Genomic DNA, 21,233 nt, shown 5'->3' with positions numbered 1-21,233 from the left:
TGTCTGTGAGTCGCACCCACAGGAAAGCACACAACAGCGAAGGAAAAGGGAAAAGGCGATGGACCTTGTTGGAGATCGAAGAGTCGCCCAAGAGTGTTGCGAGAGCTGCACCGGCGTACGTGTGCTGCTGTTCACAACCTACACACACCTGCGGTGAAAAGGAGATGGCTTCTTTTCCTCTGGCCGCTCTGCCTTCTAGGGGGTTCCTCTTGTCATGTGTAGGCGCGTGTGCAACAGCAGAAGGGAGGAGAGGTGTAGGGAAGCAACACGAAAGAGAGAGAGAGAGAGAGAGGGGGGAGGAATTTACTCTGTTGTTGCTCGCTTATCCAGCCACATCCCACCCACCATCGCCCGCCATACGCAAAAAGGTCACACGAGCATCCCCAGCGTGTGCAGATGCCGGCTGGGCATCGCTTGGAGAGAGAGAGAACTTCGAGACGATGATGAAAGCAGCAGCAGCGGTGCCCCCCCCCCTCCGCCCCCCGTCTTTTCAACGCAGACGTCTGCACTGAACAAGAGGGGGTACTCCACGGGACCCTCAAAAGACAAAGAGAGGAGACGCAGGATAGAGTCTACACAGTACGTCAAGCTCGCCTCCTCCCCCCCCCCTTCCACCACCACCTTCGCAAGGCCTCCAAAGGTTGCACCACTCTGAGTGGTGCATCATCGCGCCGGTGCGACTACATTGCCACCTGCATCAGAGGCAAGTCTCTCTCTCTGCCTGTCTCTCTCGGCCTGTGCATATGGGTCAAAACACAGTGGCTTTGCTTCCCTCTGCTTTGCAGGGGACAGAGGACCCTCGAGGGCGTTAGACGTGTTGACGACAAAAAAAAAGTGGATGAGTCAAAGACACGGAGAAGCTGAGCCGGCCAAGCACAGGGAAGAAGTCATCGAGAAGATCATCACACACGCGCACACAGATACACATTAAATGTATATTTGTCTTTTACCATCAACACGACGATGGTTTGTGCCGACGTCGACGCTGCGGTTGGTGAGGAGGGAAGAAGAGGGAATTCAAACTCCCCTCTTCTTTCTCACTTCTTCGGTTACGCGTGTGTGTGGGGGTGTGCTTTCGGCGGGCGGGGAAAGGCGGCAGCAGCAACGATGATAGGTTAAAAGGGAGCGAGAGAGGGGCGACACAGGCAGAGAAAGACACCGTGAGAGATGTGAAGGACCGAACGACTTCGTCAGGTCATCTCTCTTGTCTTCTCGCCTGCATGCTTTGACTCAGGCACGTGTATGACTTCACCTTCGCGCCTTTCTTAGTTGTCCCGCAGGGATGGAGAGAAGAGGGAGCTGACGCTTTCCTCGTTCATGTACTGGTGGATGACGGCCGCAATAAGAGGCGCGATGGTGAGCACCTTCAACTTGGGAATCGCCTTTTGATGCTCTTCCTGCGGGATGGAGTCGGACACCACAAGCTCCTGGAGGGCGCTGCAGTTGTTGATGCGCTCCGAGCAGGGGTCTGTGAGGATGCCGTGCACGCAACACGCCGTCACGCGCACCGCACCGAGGTCCTTCAGAAGTTCGCATGCCTTCACCAGTGTGCCCCCGGTGTCGACCATATCGTCGACAATGATGCAGGTGAAGCCAGCCACCTCACCCACGCTCTGCATCGTGTCCACCTTGCCAGCCGCAATGCGCCGCTTCACGATGGTGACAATGCGGCCCACCTGAAGAATATCGGCCAGCTGCTTCGCCCGCTCCACACCGCCCGCATCAGGCGAGACGACCACCATCTGATCGACGTCGAACCACGGCTGGTCACGCAGGTACCGTGCGAACTCGTGTGCCATGAGTAGGTTGTCTACGGGAATATTGTCAAAGAAACCTTGGATCTGATTCGAGTGCAGGTCTAACGAGGCAACACGGTCCGCCCCCATCTTCACGATCATGCGTGCAACCGCGGAGGCGGAGATGGGGCCGCGCAGGTTCGTCTTTCGGTCCTGCCGAGCGTACCCAAAAAAGGGAGCGATGACAGTCACGCTCTTTGCATTGCTCAGGCGCATCTTGCGGATCAGCAGGAGAAGCTCCATTAGCGCCGTATTAACGTCGATGATCTCGTTTCCAACTGTGCTCTGAATGATGTAGACATCAGCACCGAGCACACTCTCGTTGATGCGCACGTTCACCTCGCCATTGGAGTACTGCGTCACAGACGTGTGGTGAGTGTGGGTGCCCATCAGGAGCGCCACCGCCTCTGCCAGCGGACGATTCCCGTTACCGGAGACTAGGCAGAACGGACGTGAGTGGTCCCGCTTCTCCGTGTGCGGGCTCACGGTGCCACTCACCGAGTGCACCTCCGTCATCTTGCCCGGCTGGTAAAAATACGCCTTCTCGATGCGCTTCAGCTGATCTCGGAGAGGGGAGCTGGACATTTTCGAGGACAATCTGCGGTACTGGGAAGGAGGTAAAACAAAAAAAGAACGGGAAAGGGGAAAGACTCAACGTGTCGATCGGCCGACGCTTGAAAACGAGGAGGGGCGAGAGGAAAGAGGAAATAGACAGCAAAGTGTGAGTTCGTGTACGTTGTCTGCTCTCTTTGCCCCCCCCCTCCCCCGCAGTACCGTCCTGGTTTACAGGGTTGCCTCTCCTTTATGCTTCTCTGTTTTTCTTTCCTACGGTGTCCCTCACTCCACTTCAAGAGAGAGGAGGCGAGAGGCGAGAGGCCTAATAAAGAATTGACCAAAAAAGACAAAATCGGCACACGTCGTTAAGTGTAGGGAAATGCCGCCTCTTTGCGGGGTAGTAAAAATGGGCGGTAAAAGAATGGGCGAACACAACAAACAAACCGATCAGCGACAACGAGCCAACGCGTCGTACCCCCTTGCACGCGCCGCTAAGACAGTGGGCGTGAGAGAGAGGTGCCGAAGAGGAGAGTAGCTACCTCTGTGGCTCGCCTTGCGTATCTCTGAGAAAGAATGTCTGGCCCTCTTTATCTGTGGTGCAGGAGTATTTTTGGTGTTGTTCTTGATTGCTTGATGTCGGATAAACGCTCCAAGATCTCCACTCGATGTGACTCTGGCGATGGTGATGGACACCGACGAGCCACATTAACAACAGAGAGCACACAACAGAAAAAATGGTGGCAACGCTTTTTTATATATTTCTTTCTTTTCGCTCACTTCTGTTCGTGCTGACCCTCTTAGGCGGGAGAGACGAACACGCATGTGTGCGCTGCAATCGAATGTCGAGAACAGAAAGGAAAAGAGAGAGGGAAAGATGGTACGGTGAGGGAGGGGGGACAACGAGAGAAATGGCGCCAGCTTCAAAAAGCGAGGTGTCTGCGCGCCTGAGAAAGTCTGTCACACACACGCGCACATGTGCTTCGACTGGGGTTACACATGTATGGCTACACCCGCTCACGCACGATCTGTGCACGCACCGCCACCGCAGACTACCGGACGGGTGCAAGAACTAGACAAGCGCTTCAAGCGCCTTCTCTGCGCTCACACACTGGAACTCAGCACTATGTCGCTGCCGTACACTGCTGTGTATCCCTGTATGAAGGAGGGGTGGTGGGGGGAAGAGGTCATGCGTTATGTTTGTTTGCTTTTCGAGTCAGGTTTGCTTTTTTCCCGCGTCCCGGGCGGCAGAGGAGATGGAGAATACGGCGTGGGGAGGGGAGCGGACGAGCAAACAAAAAGAGCACAAAAGAGGAGAACAAACGCACACACGCACGCGCGGGCAAAGGGAGACTGCAGGAAGAAAGGGATGGAAAACGACGCGATGCCGCTCTCTAGTCTACATACAAGGGAGAAGGAAGAGGTGAGCAGACGCACGCGCGCACGCACACACACACACACACACACACACACACAGGGAGGGGGAGAGAAGCATCACCATCGTGTCGTATGAACATACAAATCGGCAACACCCTGCCACCGCCAAGGACGAAACAAACAAAGAGGGGCGGATGGGGCTGGCCAGAGAGCAAGGGGGAGAAAGGAAACGAAAACAACGGAGAGTGTGGCCTGCGCCAACGACGCTACTAGTCCCTCTACTGCAACAATCCATTCAAGCAGTGAGGGAAAGAGGGGAGGGGGAGCAAATCAAACGCAGCCATGCTCGTACAGAGAAGGGAGGCAAAGAGAGAAACTATTCCACCCCTCTCTCTTGTCCCCTTCGTTACGAGCTTGAGGCGGCAGCTTCACCATCGTCCGGCAGCATCGTCTCCTTTGTCATAATGTAGTAGCGCTTCTGGAACTCGTTCAAGTCAACAGCGTGGGCGGTGCCGTTGTCGCGAGTTTGAGTGTAGGCCTCCACTGGAAGACTAGGGAAGAAGAACTCTAAGATACACGCCATCTCTGCCGCTGTGGGGGTGCCAGTGAGAATCTCCTCAATGCAACGCCGCAGTTGCACTGGGGTGATAACAGTGTCGCGGTCGGGGTTTGTGAAAGAATACAAGTCACCCCGACGACCACCGTAGGCACGCGGCATGGTGGACGCCAGGCGAAACATGTCTGCACCTTTCCAGCACCGCGCATCTAAGCGGGACTTCAGCTCCCTCAGTACCTTTGAGCGTACCGCGCGCCGCTCGATCTCCTTCAGTTCGGCTTCTCTGCCGCCGCTTGGCATCCTGGCAGTACGTACCAAGGTCGTCCTGTGATCCTCGCTGGCAGCGTCCATCCACTTCATCAAGTCTACAGAAGTGAAGTACCCCGTGTCGCGTGCGGGGGTGATACGCGCGAAGATAGCGGCCGCTGCACCCTTGTCCTCTGTGATCTGGAACACCTTCATCGCCATGGTGAACTCTGGCACGCTGACAATACCGTCGCGGTCGCGATCGAGGGCCAGAAATGAGGCTACACCAGTTCCGTAGCGAGATTGAAGGTAGCTGCGAAGCTCCGAGACGAGGTGGTCCACCGTCACCATCGCCCCCGTCGCATCGGTCACCACCGCTGGCCCGCCAGTAGTGTCTTCAGTCAGCGTACCGGAGCAGCGGGCGTAAAAGGTGGCGGTGTGCGCGTCCATCCTGTACAAACGCAGCGGTAGACCATTGATGACCAGCTCCTTGCCCTCACCCAGATCGGAGAGGGTGTAGTGCGGCACCTCGCCCGGGACGACCAGCGGTTTCGGCGCATTGCGGGGACCAGGCTTCGGCGGAACCTTCATCACCTTCTTCCGCTTCCATATGCAGCCACCGTGGATACCGGCCTTCGGGAACGCACTCTCATGCACCACGAACTCCTCGGATTTGGTGTAGTACGCAACGGTAAAGCGGCGCTGCTCGTCGTCATGGTTGGCAGGGCGGGCGAGCACAGCACGGAAACGCAGCGTGTCGGTCGGTATGTCTTGCGCCGCTGCAGCGCTATTGACCGAGGCAACAGCGAGAGAGCCGTCGGCGTCTCCGGCGTCGGCAGCGCTGGCTGGCTGCCCCACCACACCTCTCACACTATCGACGCTCCTCGTTGGTCCCTCTGTCCCGAGCACCGTGCGGCGCGCGTCTCCCTGTAAGTAATTCGAAACGTCGATGGGCGGATGCAAAGAGACGCCGTAGCGCTGCATGAAAAATTCGCGTGTGTAGTCATCGCAGTCGTACAAAAAAACCGAGCGCCCAAAGACGTTCAGCGTCATGCCGACGTCCAGATCCACATCGCGGTAGTAGGCATCTGGGATGCCCATGTCCGGTTCGCGCTGTCCATTCACGCGATGCGTAAACGTCAGCTCGTTAGTCTTGGCCACCGAGCCGCACTTAGGAAGCCAGCATCGCGACAGGTAAAGGCCCCGGCAGCTCTCTGACGAGCTCTGCCGCTGCACGATAGAAATAGAATTGTCCTCCACGAACAGCATCACCTCCAGCCTTCGCACCATCCCACCAGGGACGCTGTCCCGCTCGTCGAGCAGGGCGTAAAAGCGAAGCACCATTCCACCGTCTCGAAGGAAGCGGACGGAGCGCTCCGCTTCGTCGGCGGCATAGTCTTGCGAAAGCAGGCCGAATTTTCCAGATTTGAGTCGCTCCTGATACCGGCCATACTCAGACATGAACAGGTCGTCCGGACACCCTACCGGTGCCCCTACCTCAACGCCAAGGGCCGTGAGGAAGTCGCGTGTGAAGTTATCGCAGTCATACAAGAAGAAGTCCGTGGCGTTGAGTCGCACGGAATCTCCTACGTTGAAGAAGTTGAGGGAGACGTACTCCTCACCGGGGAACTTCTCCCGCTGCCGTGGATCAGCGACCACCTTCTGCCGTTTCAGAAACACGCCGCCGTCAAGGCCGCTGTTGATGATGTGCGGCTCCTCGATGAGGATGGTGTCGTCGACAGGGAAGAAACTGATGACCACCTTGCGGTGCCAGAACGAGGCCGCTCCTGCCTCAGGTGCCGGCTCATTGAAGAAAGCGTAGAAGCGCAAAACCTTGTCCTCCAGCGTTACGTGCCGTAACTCCTCAGCAGCGCGAACTTTGCGTGTAGCGGTATTACGGTTGAGGGAAGAGGACATCAAGGCATCGACTAGCTGCTGCGCCGTGCGGCACATATCTGGGGCCTGCGCTGGGAACGTGCTGTTCTGCGTGGCAGGAAACACACGCTTGCCGCGGAACTCCGCCTCCAGCTGCTGTGGCTTACCTTGCTTAGCGCGAAACGCCTGGTCATTCCAATTGTGCCCTACACGCGGAGGAAGCAGCTGCGGATCCACGGCACGAACGTACTCCTTTGGCACGTTGCTCTGGTTCGCCATGGAGAGGCGGAGCCGCGGGTCGGAGGACATGATGAAGGACACACACACGCACTTTTGTTGTGTTATGCTGTTGGAAGAGCGATGCGCTTGTGCACGACTTGCCGGTGAGTGTGCTGGAAGATAGCACTAAGGGAACTCAATTTGGGTTATGGTGCTCCTGTAGTGTAGGCTGCACAAGAGTTTCGTTTGCGCTGCTGTTGTTTGTGTTTGTTTACGGTAGGAGAAAGTAAAAAAGGGTAAAGAAGGGAAACAGCAAGAGTGCGTATGTATTGTATGGGGATGGGGGGTATGGGTGCACGAGGCACAGTGAACATGAACAAGCGGAGGTGTTGAGAGAGAGACACCAAACTCCTTGCCTGGCTATGGGTAAATGTGCCTCCGTTTGCCTCAGTAAACACCCAGAAGGTATTTCTGCAATGCATTGCCGTGAGCATGAGAGTGAGCGCTGTCAGCGACAGCACCAGTCGCAGTCCCTACTGATTGTGCGTTAGTGCTGCCACTTCTTTCTTAATCGAATTTTGTTCTGTTCGCTTTCTCTGGCAGTTGCAGGCGTCACGGTGCATCGCGGCATCGAAGCAAGATGGTTATCCTGTAAAACGGGAAGCCGTGTGGCCAAGCCGTGCGTTTTTTTGTGCTACTTCGTGCGCCCCCATCGCCACGCGTCCCCGGTTCGCCACCGTCGACGTGACGCCTGGGTAAAAAGAAAACAATATGGTTCTGTGTCACCCCTCTCTTCATCGTCTTCCGTTGACTGCTCAAATATACGTTGCCCCCATCATCTCACGTCTCTCACCCTCGGGGGTCAGGGAGAACTTCTTCAGAGAAGCTAGCGGAGGGAGTGATTAGTCGAAAAGTCGACACCATCTTCTTCGCCTTCGTGGGTGTCTCTTCTTGGAAGCTTTAATAGAGGAGCATAAAGGCGCTCGAAATACACAGACACAGACACTCCTAGAGCCTCCATACAAGCACGTACACGGACGCGCCCGTATGCATCAGGAATGCCTGTGCACTTTCTCCGCGCCGTAGCTTATGGCTGCTTCGCCCGGAGTCGGTTGCGAGGCGTGTATAACCCGGAAAAGAAACGAAACAAGACAGTGCCAATAGCGAAAATATAAAATAAAAAAAAAGAAGGGGGTGTGACGTATGTGACCAGTGCCTGAAAGAAGTAGCGCGCAGCCGCTCCCCTCCCCTCCTCTTCTGCCTTCGCCCTAGCCGATAAACAGACCAGTTTCAGCGCAGCCACACCGCTGAAGAACAACAAAAGAAAACAAGGCGGCCTAGTCGCACTACTGCGCCAGAGAGAGCGTGAGGAGAGGAGGAAGGGGTACGTAGAAGAAATGGAGAAAGCTCAAAGGGAAAATGAGGTGTGTGCGTGTGCAGTCAGAAAGGCTCACAAGCGACACCCCTTACCGCCTCTTCCCTACCTTCATGGAGGACACCCATCTGCGCTACAACCTCGACGCCTTGCTTGAGCGGCACAACACTGTTCTCATACGTTCCCATCGTTGGTCTTTATTTCCCTCGCAATGCCCGCCGATGCAAAGGAGCGGCAAAGAAGAGGCAGAGTAGAAGTTTACTGACCAAAACGAATGATGCCAGCGGAGATGAGCTTGTTGATCTTCACTGATATGCCTGGGTCCTTCATGTACTCCTGAATCCGCGTGGGGTCGTTCTGCATCTCCTTCAGCACTAGTTGCATGTAGCTGTCCTGCATAATTGCCGCAATCTCAGGATCATCCATGGCGCGGCGCGCCGCCTCGTCGCCATCCGCGGACTGGCCGGAGGCCATCTCCTGAATCCTCATGATTGTACGGAGGCGGCCATCCTTGCAGTCGGCGTTGCTCGGATCCACTTTGAGGCCCTCGTCGTACGCCTGCAGCGCACGGTTGTACTGTTTGGTCCAAAAGTAGGCATGACCCTTGCGCGCGTAGCCCTTGACAAAGTCCGGCTTTAGTTCAATGCACTTCTCCGCGTCTTTGAGGGCGTCGTTAAAGGCGCCAAGCTTGATGTACGCGGCGGCGCGATTGCTGTAGGAGGTGTGCTCGGCAGGGTTGCGCTTGATGGCCTCCGTGTACGCTGCCACAGCCTCGGGGAACTTGTCCTCCTTAAAGTACTGATTACCTTCGTCTTTCTTTTGCCTCGCAATCTCAGGGTCAATATAGGCCTCCTCCACTGCCTTTTGGTGCTCCTTCTCGCACTCCGTCAGCTTCTTGAGCGTGTCAGGGTTACGCCACTCGACAAGGGCGCGCTTGTAAAGGTCGATAGCGGCCTCATACTTCTTCTGCTTCTGGAGGCAGAAAGCATGCCGCGTCATGAGCTTCGCAACGATTGTGTAGTCGCAGTGGTTCTCGCGACCGTGCTCGATACCGCGCTCGCACTCGGTGATGCACTTCTCGTAGTCCCTCTGCTCGAAGTAGACGGCGGACACGTTCAGAATGTACAAAGTGTTCTTGGGGTCCTTCGCCTGCGCCTCCTGGTACTTGCTCAGCGCCTCCTCGAACCTCTTCGAGAGGTACAGCTTGTTGCCCTCCTCCTTGAGCGCCATGGCCTCCTTTTCGTTGTCGGTAAGAAGCTTCTTCTCCTCCTTTGCCTTCGCTTCCGCTGCTGCCTTCGCAGACGGACGCTCCTCCTCGTCGTCCTCATCGTCGTTGGGAATCTTCATTCCGCTCAGGTACATGAGTGTCAGGGCAAAGCGCTGGTCTTCCATGTACAGTCGAGCCTGCGAAGGGTCTCGGACGACGGTGTCCACCATCTTCACGTAATCAGGTTGCAGCATCAGGAGTGACAACTTCGGATTCTCTTGAATCTTGCGGAACGCCTCCGGGGTGAAAACGCGGGCGATGGGGTCACGTGCTTCGCGGGACTTCGCGACCTGCACGTCTTTCACTCCCTGCGTGCAGCCGCTGTTGGAAGGGTCCACACTGAGCCCCTTCTCGTATGCGGCGATGGCATCGTCGTAACGCCGCATGCCATGCAGCGCTGCGCCTCGGCGCACGTAGCCCTTTGCCCAGTTTGGCTTGATTGAGATGCACTTGTCGGCGTCATCGAGCGCATCCTTGTACTTTTGCATGGCTGCAAAGCAGGCGGAGCGGTTGCTGTAGAGGACACTGTTCTGCCCATCCAGCTGGATCGCCTTCGAGAAGTAGTTCACCGCCTCCACATAGCGGCCGGCGGAAAACTCTTTGTTTCCCTCGTTCTTCAACTCGTTTGCGTCCATTACGGAGAAATGTGCGACAACGCACTGAAAAATTGGGGGGTATAGCCTTTACGCTGTATGTTAGATGTTGCTGCGTGTGGGGGATAGGGTGTGTGCGTGTTATCGCTCGTGGGTGTTCACACTGGTTCTGTTCGAACCAGTGGAGTTGCGTGAAGGGTGCCAGGCCCATAGACAACGTCACGGACGAGAGAAAGAAGAGGGGCAAAACGAGTGCGCAATGGAAGAGACATGTGAGAAGGATACCACCAGGCCTTTGCTCATTCTCAAGAGAGGAAAAGAGAGACCCGTGGAGAAAGATGGTCCTCGGAGATCAACCGGTGCTGCCTATCCGAAGACGCCGCCTCCGCACGCACAGCCCGCGATCCCACACGGTGCACGCTGGTCTTTTTCCTCTCTCCGCTCGTTCAATTATCGCGCCCGCGGTGTCCATAGCACTAATCAAATCACTTTCGGACCCACCCCCACTAACGCACCGTGTGGCCCGTACGCGTGTATCGCATGCGTCTGTGTCTCATCCCTGTTGTTGTTGCTGTTGTATTTCTCGCTGGGTGCTAAACGTGTTAATCAACTTCATATCAAAAGTAACTGCTTTGGGCTAACTCAAAAAAGAAGGCGTAAATCAGAAAGGAAAAGCGAGAGAGGCTCTCCTTCTGTTCGCAGTGCATTAGGTGCCGCGTGTATGCGTGTGCGTGTGTGGCATCGCTTCAATCACCTCAGCCCGTACACATACACGTGCCCCGCAGCACTTCCTAAGCTGTGTAAAGACGCTACGCGGGGTGAGTGTCGAGAATCAAAAGAAGGAAATGAGGCAGACACCGCCATCATCAGCAAGTGTAAAGAACTGGTGAGCCGACAAAGATAGGAATGAGTGACACCAGCGAACGTGAGAAGTCGCGTGCCGGCTCATCCTCTTCACATGATTTCCGTACTGCAGCGGCGGGCAACATGATACCCCCCTCTTAGTGAGCAGCCTTCTTCTCCTCTACCGGAGCGTCATCGCGCTGGTAGATGCGGGCCTGCAAGGCCAGCACCTCCTTCAGAAGTCGCTCGCGGTCACCATCACCGGCAGACTGAGACGCCTGTGGGTTGTGAACTGACGCCTCAGCGGCCTTGGAGGACTGGGTCTGAGCCATAATTTCACGCACCTCGTTCACAGAGCGCAGGCGCACCGGCAACAGGCGGCGCTCCTCCAGCGGAGACCACCACTGGAACCCGGAGACATCCACCTCGAGCTCAGCGCGGTCACGCACCTCTGGGCACCAGTCCATGTAGCGCCACACGCCCAACTGACCCTCCAAGTGCTTGATGGTGAGGCGCTGCATAATGGCCTCGCGAGCAAGCACCGGCTTGAAGCGCTCGAGAAGATCAACAAGCTCATCAAGGCGCTTATCCTGCACCGGCTTGCGGTACTGCTGCAGCACAGCCTCAATCTGAGCCTCGTCGCGCTCCATAGTGTTGGCGGCAATCGTGTCATAGCGTAACCGCTTTTCGTTCACCAGCTCGCGGTCCGTCACGCTCTTGTACTCCTCCTCCCAGTTGATCAGTGGAGCCGAGGCTTCGGGCAAACCCTCCTTGGCGCGTTTGGCACGGTACGCCGCCAGCTTCGACTTAGCCTCCACCTGGCGCTTCATCTGCGCGAGCTTCACCTCGTCCTCAGGGGTATAAACAACCCACCTCGCAATCTCATCAAAATCGTACTTGCCCTCGTCCTTGTGATACGACCAGAGAGCGTGGCGGAGACAGCGCTCCATCAGCCCCAGCTTGTCCATTGGCTGATCATCCGTGGCGGCCTTGCGCATCTTCTGTGTGCCGCCCAGGAGCGCCTCGATCTCCTTCTCAAGCTGCTCTATCGTGGCGGTGTGCTTACGAGTATAACACTCGGGTGTCTCACCCTTGTAGCGCCTGACCATCTCGATCGCAATCTTGGTGTTCTTTTTTACCTGCTCCTCCTTGGAGGTGGACGCAAATGGCACGGGTGGAAAGTACATCACAGGGGCCGCTCCACATATGGAGCGAACGCAATGAGTGCTCAGAGCAGGGGCAGTGAGACGACGCATGGTCAAAACTTTGTTTTACGGTTTACAGTCTAGCGTCAAGTATGCACATTCACCGCATTGTTTTGCAGGACATTTAGCAAAAGACAGGAAACCAGCAGCAGGGAGAAGGCAGAATAGTAGCAGAAAAGCCCTGAAGATTGAGAATCCAAGTCCACAAGAGAGTCGCCGTCTTCATATATATACATATATATCGCAGAGTAAGCCATCAATAGTCAAAGGGTGTCAGACAGACGCCACAATTCGGGAGACACGCTCCGCAAAACTTTAGCTCTTGTAGGTACGGTGCGCTCTTCTCTCGCTCCAATACCACAACACATCTGTCTCCTGATTATTGTCCGTTATTTTTTTTTTTTTACCGCATCCATTCCACCAAAGAACAGGCGGTTAAACCGCACACCACCCCAAGCAGCCCAGCGCAGGGCGGTCGCAAGCGCACTGGGCGGCGCGCCGGATCGGTCATCGCCCACGCACCCGCCCCAAATCCCGCCCGTCATGTGGGTGGCGCGGGTGGTTCCGCTGCTGCGGGCCGCCCCGGCGCAGCACTATTCGGGATCTGGCCGCCGGCGTCAGTGGCTGTGCGTCGCCGTGGCGCCCCTGCGTCGCGGGTGCTTGGATCTGTCGCCGCAGGGTGTGGCTCGGCATCGGCTGCGATGGTGAGGGGTCTGTGCGGCCACGCCGGGTGCCTCCTTACATCAGGGGGCTTTAAAAGGCACTGGAGAACAAACAATGCAGAAAATGGAAAGCATGAAAGGTCCAAGGAAAAAATGGAATAGAAAAAGATGAGTCACAGTGCTGTCAGCATAAACTACACTTTCCAACTGAAGATTAGCGGAGCTCTTATGCAGAGCGTGAGAATACAGAAACGAAAAAAGCGTTAGGATGATGCAGAACAGATGTACATCGTGAGTGCTCGAAAATAATGGCGAGGCGAGCAGGTGTGTATATACTAAACAATACGAAACGGAACAGCAGATCCTTTACGCCGCTATAAACCCTGGTACCGATGGCGAAGAAAAAAAATCTTTTCTACACCAAGTGGTAGCAACTCATCGGAGAGAAATTATAAATGTTGTACCATGACAAAACAAAAAAGGGGGTTGAAGGATGCTCATAAGTCTCTCGTGAAGATCCCTAGTGCTCAGATCCCCTTGCCAAAGATGGTACTCAGCTGGTGGAAAAAAAAAATGCAGAGCTGAGTAAACAAAAAAAAAAATGCTTTTCAGAGAAACAGAGAGCTAAGGGGGCTGAAAGTTATGCCAAAACTGAGAGATGACAAGAAAGCTACTTGTGCTCAAGTCGTCATTTCTGTAGCCGTGACTTAATCTCAGGAAGCCTGAGGGATGTTATCGCCAAAGGAATGCGCAAACTCATTCCATCGCGTGTAGAGGCCTGTGAGGAAGCTTCCCCCTCGCTAACCATCCGTACATTTTGAATCGTCCTCCCTCTACATACTTTCTGATTGTCAATCGGGCACACATCACTAAGCTCAGAGAACCATTTGAACCCACACTTGTGATGCATTGTGTGACCACAAGGAAGTGCAATGCACCTGCTGGACGCCCCGAATCCGCATAGACACACCGGGCAACTATCGTTTCTCCTTGCGCGCAAACTAAAATACTCGACAGACAGTCCTCTGAGCTCCTCCTCTCCTAGAGGCCTTCTCTTGTCATTGTCCAGCGTGAGAAGTGCGTCATAGTCTTCCGGGTTAATCTCACGGTATTGCAAATCCCCCACATTATGAAATACCATGCTGTCTGTCGACTGTGCAAAGCCGCCCAACTTGCTGCAGCTAAAAGGGTGTGAAGAATGAACTCTGGATGATGTGTAGCAGCGCCTGCACAAACAGTAGTGGGGGCAAAGGAGACATGTATAGAACTCCGTATTCCAAGTCATATTGCAGTTGCTGCAGCAAGCACCGCTTTTTTGCTCAGACCCCGACACCGCTTCATTGCACTTTGGACAGGTGTTGCGGCTGTTTTTTCTGCTTTTGGACGCTAGTTCCAAGCACAGATGATGAAAGTTAACACCGCATGTTTCACATGAGCGCATGTGTGGCGTCTGCTCATGGCAAAAAACACATTTTTCTTCCGCCCTTCGCTTGTCGATAAGGTCACTAAGCTCCACCTCATTAATGTAACGCTGCCATACAATTGGATTTTCTGCTCTTACTTTGAAAAACAAAAGCAGTACAGAGAGAGTATGAGTGCATGGCTGTGTCGCGCTGCACGAGCACAGATGCGGATTCCCAACCGTGCAATGATGATTCTTTCCTTGGATATCACAAACAGCGAACCTTGTCGGGTCATTTAGCTCCCTTATGATAATGTGAGACTTTGAAACGGCATTGATTCTCTTTTTAATCTGACCAGGGCATTTTTTCACCCACATTGTCAACCTCATTCCATGCAAGCTACACAAAAGGTTTTGGGGATGGTAAAGAAAAGCTGTTGGAGTTGATGTATGAAAAAGAAATGAAGGGGTTAGCTAAGAGCAGAGGGAAGTGTTGCGAAGTCGCTTGCACTCGTTTAATCATGTGTCAGAATTACGCTGCACTGTATGAGCCAGCTGATATTAAGCTTTTGTTGTGTCCATGGAGGGGAACACATCAGCATCAAAATATACACATAAGTTATAATCTCTACCTCATTGTTATTACTTGTTCTTTCGTTTCTCTTGCAGCTATCCTCGCAATGGACAGAAGTCAAGCAGATGAATACGAATGACTCCCTCTTTGAAAGGAATCCAAGACAAAGGCAAGCCCTTGCTTTACAAGCGTTCTCGTCTCGTTTGGCTCAGTCTTCCCGGGCCTCGTTTTCACTGCCACATCGGGTTTCTTAGGCTGTGATTTCAGATCACCTTGGGGCACCGCCTTGGTGCTGTTGCGCTTTTCCTTCATCTTTGCTCGCGCAAACCCGCGAGCCTTCTTCTCAAGCTGCTTGCGAAAGCCCCCTTTTCCACCGCCACGACACCTCACCAGAGCGAAAATAGAGTCATATCTGTCTATATTTTCTCTCAGCGCAATGAGTTTGTGGTGCTCTTTCACGTATAATTCAAATGTTTCTGGTGAACTATCAGTGTACTTAGAGAGAGCCTCGCGAATTGCATCCTTAGTAACCTGCAGAACTGACAGGGTTATAACTTTCTGCACTGGAAGCAGAGTGCAGCAGAGCGCACGCGGCAATCCACTAGACATTCTCAATTTTTATGAAAAGCCTTCAGTCCAATCCAAAATCTTCTAGAAATAAGACGTCTACGGTTCTGTTATGATTTGTCGAAGAAGGAGGAATGTTCGAAAGCTTTCATGTTGTAGCGGCAAGCAAGTTCAAACCAGCACACGTCATACCCAGAGCCAAGCCAGGCACATTCCTCTGTACCCACAAAGGAGATCATCAGGAAATCACTTTGCGTTTTAGCAGCTTTGGCTGGAGTAAACGATGCCACAACACCCCGACCAGAGGCCAAGCAGAGTCGCAGCGACCCCTTAAGTATTCTTCTTTATTTTCTTTACCTTCGACAACACCCACGGCAAGCGCCACATCAGCGCCTTACCCTTTAAAACTACACAAAAAGACCCGCACACCAGAGGTTCACCCCAAGAACGTGATGACAACACGAGATTCCATACACTCGTTTCGTCACTGCGAAAAGCCCCCTGATGTAAGGAGGCACCCGGCGTGGCCGCACAGACCCCTCACCATCGCAGCCGATGCCGAGCCACACCCTGCGGCGACAGATCCAAGCACCCGCGACGCAGGGGCGCCACGGCGACGCACAGCCACTGACGCCGGCGGCCAGATCCCGAATAGTGCTGCGCCGGGGCGGCCCGCAGCAGCGGAACCACCCGCGCCACCCTCATGACGGGCGGGATTTGGGGCGGGTGCGTGGGCGATGACCGATCCGGCGCGCCGGCGATGTCGTCGTTTTCTCCGCGAAACGAAAACGCCAATGGCGAAAAGAAATGGTGGGCACGACGCCGCGGGAAACCCGGCGCCCCGCGCACACGACCCGGAACAACCCCACGCCGCCCCACCAGACGAACGCAGCGGATGCCGGCAAGCGGCCCAAAGACGGGGGGAGGAGGGGCTTTCCACCACCAAAGAAACTGGCGGCGCGTGGGCTCGTGGAAACGCCAGGTGCGCGGCAACAGAAGCCACGGCCTGCACCCACCCAGGGCAAAGAACACCCCCCACAAACCCCCAAAGGCCAACAGGACACACGAAACAGCGCCACACCACCGAAACGCCGCCACCCCTATCGCGAGACTGCCCGGCACCCCCGGCGCGAAAAAAAAAAGTGGGGTGCCACAAAAACCCCAAGGGGGAGCGACGCACCCCCCGTCCCCAAAGAACCACCGAAACCGGAGGCCCCGAAGGCCCGCCAGGCGCAGAGGGGGGGGCCGGCCGTGCCGGGTTTGGCACTAGCCTCCCCGGGACGCAGGGACGCCGCAACCGCCACCCCTGGCAAGGAGTCCCAAGCCAGCCGAAGCCCCCCACCCGAAAACGTTTCCGATTGCGCGAAGAGGGACCTAATCCAACACCGGACCCCCAACCATTGCACAAGCGAACACGAACGACCGAGCAAGGCTAAACAGCCCGAACTGCTTTCAGAAGTCTTTTTCCTCCTCCCGGAGACGAAGCCCGTCACCAAACCCTTCCAACACCTGAAGAGTGGCCGTGCACAAAAACCTATTTTAGACTCGTGCCAGCCGCGGCGGCGGCACAGCAACGTCTGCGCAACAGAAAGAAGGTGCGCAATCCCGAAAGGCCAAATGGAAGCTGCGGGGTGGAGACTCACCCGTCGAAGGAAAATCGCCGAGATGGTCTACCGCGACCCCTCCCAGGGGATCGAAGGTATTAACATGCCCCAAAAAGCCCTGGCCACGACGACCCCGGACAGCTTTTCGGGCGCCTTTAGAGGCTTTCCTCCGTTGCCCTGTGGGAATTTCAATCTTCCCCCTCCCCCAAATCTCGGCCGCGCCACACAGAACAGCCAGACACCGCCGACCAGCTTGAGGACCTGTTTGGCGATGCGGGCTTCATGTTGGAGAACGCGCCGGGCATGCCAGCATATTTCCACGGCGGCACAAAAGTGCACTGGACTTCGTGTGGCCCCGGGGCGTCGGGGTGGCAAGCCGGCGCACCAACCGCACAGCGGATAGCAAGCACAAGTTCCCCACTTCTGCTATCACTCTCGTTTGCGGAACCCTACTAACCCCATCAACCCCCACATTCCCGAGGGTGTTTTACAGCTGGAAAAGGAAAATTGAGGCCATTTCAGTGAGGCACTAAAAGCTGCAAGGCCCTTGGGAAAAGTCACTCTGGACGAGCACAAAGCATCGTTCAACTCTGCCCCCGGTGCGCTGTCAAGCACAGTTGTCCACATGGCTGTCGAACTCGTGGGGTTGTGCGGTGGCCTGCCGAGACGGACGCCGACAAACAAGCCACAGATGCACAATCAGCTTTCTACGCCAACCCGAACCACCACATCTTGCGCACACACAAATTACGCAAGCATGAGGGGAATCACATCAGGAAAGCCCAAAAGGACACACGGGGTAGGGGGATGTCAAAGGCCGATGCCGGCCACTGCTCCATGGTCGGTGCTGCGAACGGTGCGTGTTGCACTAACTACCCCTACTGTCTATCAGGCGCCTCCCACCGCCGACGGTAGCCCTGAATACACCATTAGTTGCAAACAACGCTTGCTTGCGCAAAACCTATTTCACCACCCCGCCAATCCCCCAGCTCCTGACATTTTCACCCCACCGGCTGTTTTTCCCCTCCCTGCCATGATTACACGCGGGCCGCTTCCTTTCCCATCCCAGAGGCGCCCACACCTCAGCCCGCCCATCATCCCTCTTCTTTCCGCTCGCCCTGCCGACGCACAAGGGCCACCGACTTCACCACCACCCCCTTACCTTTTCCCGCCGAAGGTTCGCCAAGCACGCGCGCTCGCTCTTTTCTTTCCTTCCCGTCGGGGTATGGCGTGGCGGCGAATTGGATGAAGACAAACTGGCAAGAGGGAAAAGACCCCCTGCCCCCGGGAAAAGAGCTCGAGGCAGCCCTGGCTCGTCTCGAAGACCACCGGGCAGGATGGCATCCTCAACGAGGTGCTGCACCACCTTCCCCATAAGGCAAAAGCGCGAATTTTAACTCCCATTAACTGGGCGCGGATCGCCCACCTTGTTCCCAAACAGCGGAAGAACGCGCACGTTTCACCGCTACCAAAACCTTGCAAACCACCAGAGTAACCTTCGTCGCACCAGCCAATTAGTCCCACCTCTTGCGTCTCCAAACTTATGCGGCACATGGCGTTAATGTGCCTTTTTCATGCGCAGCAGTCCCATCTACGCCAACATGCGCATGGGCGTGACTACGCCACGAAAATAGTGCTTTCCAGGATCACGGACACGGTCGAGATGCATAGAAATATCCATTACCACGTGATGATCGGCAAACCCCGGGCAGAGAGCAGCAGGCAACCCACCGGGCAATGCAGGCGTTAATAACTGTGGTGGATTTTAGCAAAGCCTTCAACAGTGTGGATCCCCCGATTCTCGCGAAGAGACCACAGAGTTTCCCCTGCACCCGCTTTTGAAGCACTGGCTCCGAAACTTCCTTGCATACCGCTATGCGCAAGCGAAGCTTGGAAACCGATTAAGCAAACAGTATGGCCTAATGGCTTATAGCATCAAGGCGCCGTTCTTGCACCACAACCATCCCTCCTGCAAGCCACTGCTCTCCCAGAGTTGTTGGTGGCCTGATTTCCTGATACAGAGTTCGGCATGTACGCGGACGACCTGGCCATCGCTATTCCATGTCGTGGGCGGAATTCTGACGTAAGGATCGGCAACGCGGTCCTGGGAAAAGTGGAAGCGCGATCGAAAGACAGCGGCATGTGGATAAATCCACAAAAAGCCGAAGCCCTGTTTCGCACACCCCAAGCCACACGGACGAAGAGAAAGTGTTCGACCCACTTTTCCTCGGGGGGAACGGGGTCCCTGTTTCACTGTTGGGTGGCGGCATTAATTCCAAGCTTCTTGGCCTCCAACTGGGCACTCGAGCCAAACAAAACGCCAAGGCGACACATGCGCAAAAGCAAGTGGGGATGCAGAGGGTGCAGTTGTGTCGTGTTGAAAACCGCCGGTCTTGACCCTCGCCCCGCGATAAGGCAATTTGTCCCTGGCCATGGGGACTCCAACCGCTATGTGGCTCTGCGGTTGGATGAGGGCAATGAAAGACACGGCCAAGCCGAAGCCAATTAACAAGCGCGCTCGTCCTCACTGACTTGTCACTGGTCTTTCCTTTGCCTTTGTTTTAGGATCAGTGCCGCTAGAATCTGGCCTCTTTCCCTGCAAATCGGGGCGTTTCGAAGTCGACCGATGCCCTGGAAACTATCCGGGTTTGCGGAAATCTTATGGGCCCCCGCCCACCCCCTGGGCCCCGTTTCCCGCCGGCGGGGGGTGCGGGGGCGGTGATTTTTTGCCGGGGGGTTGGTTTGGAACAGGCCAACCCCCGCGAATGGCCCAACCCCGGCCACGCCCCGGCGCCGCCCGCCGCCCACGGCCAACCGGCGGGCATTGTGGCCTTTTAGTTATTCACACATTTTGGCAGAGGACGGCCTTGTTGAAAAATATGCGCACCCATAGACACCCCACGTTACAGCTTCGGGCGGCGGTGAAAATGCCAACGGGTGCTGCGCAGCCGTCGCCGCTATCCCGCCACAAAACCCTTTTTGGCACGACAGTCCGATGAACTACCGCGGAGGGCCGCAGCCCTCTTTCCAGCAGCCGCAGGGCGGAGAGCGTTGTTATGCGCAGAGGTCTTCAGAACCTTGTCCTTGCTATTGCGGAAACCGTGCCGAGAGAAGGGTGGTTGCTACATGTAGCCGATAAAAAATTCCTTCTGGCTGCTCTAGAAAGAGGTCCTTTGCGCCAAACCTCTGCTGTTGAGAGCGAAATCCGGTCCTTCCCAGTATTCTTTGTGATTTCGGATGGGGAATTCACCTCCGGTGTTCGTTTGCGCACGCGGCGGTTCCTTTCAACGAGGTGGCCAACACAGCCGCGGCGGAAGCGGCTTCTAAAGGTTTCTATGTCTCACCTCAAATAAATCCTGGATGCATCACTGGCCTTCGCTCGCTCTTTGAAAGAATTCTTTCTGGAGGGTGGATGGCTTCGCTGGGGGGTGGGGCTTGCTTCGCTTCCGTCTGTGTGGCGTCCATTCCCCGGCTGGCCTTTGGGGGAAGCTTTGCGGGGGTCCGTGGCCTCTTCCGGAGGGGCGCGGTTGTCACGAACCTCCGCGGCGAACGCCCCCGCCCAGGCCGGCTTTTCTGGGCGGCGGGGGGCTGTGTAAATCGCCGTCGTTGGTGTAACCCATCGCGGGAACAGGCTGCGGCTTTGCGTGGCGCGCCGTCAGCGGGGAACGGGGGAGCCAAGAAATCCCTGCAGGGCTCGAGGGGTTCCAGAAGCATGTCCATTCCCTGGTGGTGTTTCGCGCGGCCTCCGGATGTTTGGGGCCTATGTGGCCCCCGCGGGCAGCGGCAGGCCCACCGGCGACGGGTAGGGACGCGCATGGCCGCCCTGCAGCCGTGCTTTTCCTTAGGGGGTGGGTGGCGAAAATGATGTGTCGCGGAGCCCCCCTCAACTTAGACGCGTACTGGGTGGACCTCGCCGGATTGGGCTTTTTCTTCGACCCAGCCCCGCCACAAATCAGGCCACCGGATCTGTTCTCGGTGTGGGTGGTAGGGGGGTCGGCCAGCCACATTCTTTTTCGCCTTCCCCAAGTGCTACGCGAGGGGCGCAGTCACGGCTTGGTCGCCCAGTGGCGAGTTCTTCTGGAACTTTCTTCGCTCGTGGCCGCTCATTCGATTTTTTTGGGGCGCGGTGGCCATCAACCCCGCCGCCCCTGGCGCGGGGGGGGGGGTGCGGCAAAAGACCCGCGAGGGCCAAACGCCCCCGCCAGCCCCAGGCCAGGCAGAAAAACACAGCAATCGCAGAACCTTTGGCGCAAACAAACCAAACGAACGTCACAAAGAACCCAGAAAATCCTGCGACCGGCGAGGCAGGTGCCTCCAACAGCTAAAAAAAAGGTTGCGGGCGCGTTTGGAAAGCTTCTACCGCCGCTTGCGGCGCTTTGGGGCCCACAAGCAATTCAACTTCCAAGGCCGCTCCCCCCCGCGTGCGCTGATCGCCAAGTTTTTTTTCTTTTCGGTTTGGTGCAGTGTGCCCCCGAAACGCGCGCAGCCCAGCCCGGTTCTTTCCCCGGTCTCGCGTCTCA

The 21,233-nt window shown here is 56.0% G+C and overlaps 5 protein-coding genes across 5 annotated transcripts; all 5 read right to left on the bottom strand.

Moving 5' to 3' along the window:
• Positions 1-1,265: 1,265 nt before the first annotated feature.
• LBRM_08_0900 (phosphoribosylpyrophosphate synthetase) lies at positions 1,266-2,381 on the bottom strand (the record flags this gene model as incomplete). Its single annotated transcript, XM_001562096.1, has 1 exon — positions 1,266-2,381. The coding sequence occupies one exon, from the start codon at positions 2,379-2,381 to the stop codon at positions 1,266-1,268; it is 1,116 nt and encodes a 371-aa protein (XP_001562146.1).
• A 1,750-nt stretch (positions 2,382-4,131) lies between these two features.
• Positions 4,132-6,711, bottom strand: LBRM_08_0890 (conserved hypothetical protein; the record flags this gene model as incomplete). Its single annotated transcript, XM_003722906.1, has 1 exon — positions 4,132-6,711. The coding sequence occupies one exon, from the start codon at positions 6,709-6,711 to the stop codon at positions 4,132-4,134; it is 2,580 nt and encodes an 859-aa protein (XP_003722954.1).
• A 1,543-nt stretch (positions 6,712-8,254) lies between these two features.
• LBRM_08_0880 (stress-induced protein sti1) lies at positions 8,255-9,898 on the bottom strand (the record flags this gene model as incomplete). The annotated part of the gene is made up of 1 exon (XM_001562095.1): positions 8,255-9,898. The coding sequence occupies one exon, from the start codon at positions 9,896-9,898 to the stop codon at positions 8,255-8,257; it is 1,644 nt and encodes a 547-aa protein (XP_001562145.1).
• A 959-nt stretch (positions 9,899-10,857) lies between these two features.
• LBRM_08_0870 (conserved hypothetical protein) lies at positions 10,858-11,886 on the bottom strand (the record flags this gene model as incomplete). Its single annotated transcript, XM_001562094.1, has 1 exon — positions 10,858-11,886. One exon carries the CDS (start codon positions 11,884-11,886, stop codon positions 10,858-10,860), a length of 1,029 nt encoding a protein of 342 aa, XP_001562144.1.
• Positions 11,887-13,254: 1,368 nt separating this feature from the next.
• LBRM_08_0860 (hypothetical protein) lies at positions 13,255-14,358 on the bottom strand (the record flags this gene model as incomplete). Its single annotated transcript, XM_001562093.1, has 1 exon — positions 13,255-14,358. The coding sequence occupies one exon, from the start codon at positions 14,356-14,358 to the stop codon at positions 13,255-13,257; it is 1,104 nt and encodes a 367-aa protein (XP_001562143.1).
• Positions 14,359-21,233: the final 6,875 nt, after the last annotated feature.

The sequence above is a fragment of the Leishmania braziliensis genome, chromosome 8 (genome assembly GCF_000002845.2).
Source record: "Leishmania braziliensis MHOM/BR/75/M2904 complete genome, chromosome 8".
NCBI lineage: Eukaryota > Euglenozoa > Kinetoplastea > Trypanosomatida > Trypanosomatidae > Leishmania > Leishmania braziliensis.
Note: the sequence above shows the minus strand (reverse complement) of the source record. Positions and strands in the feature narration are given on the sequence as shown.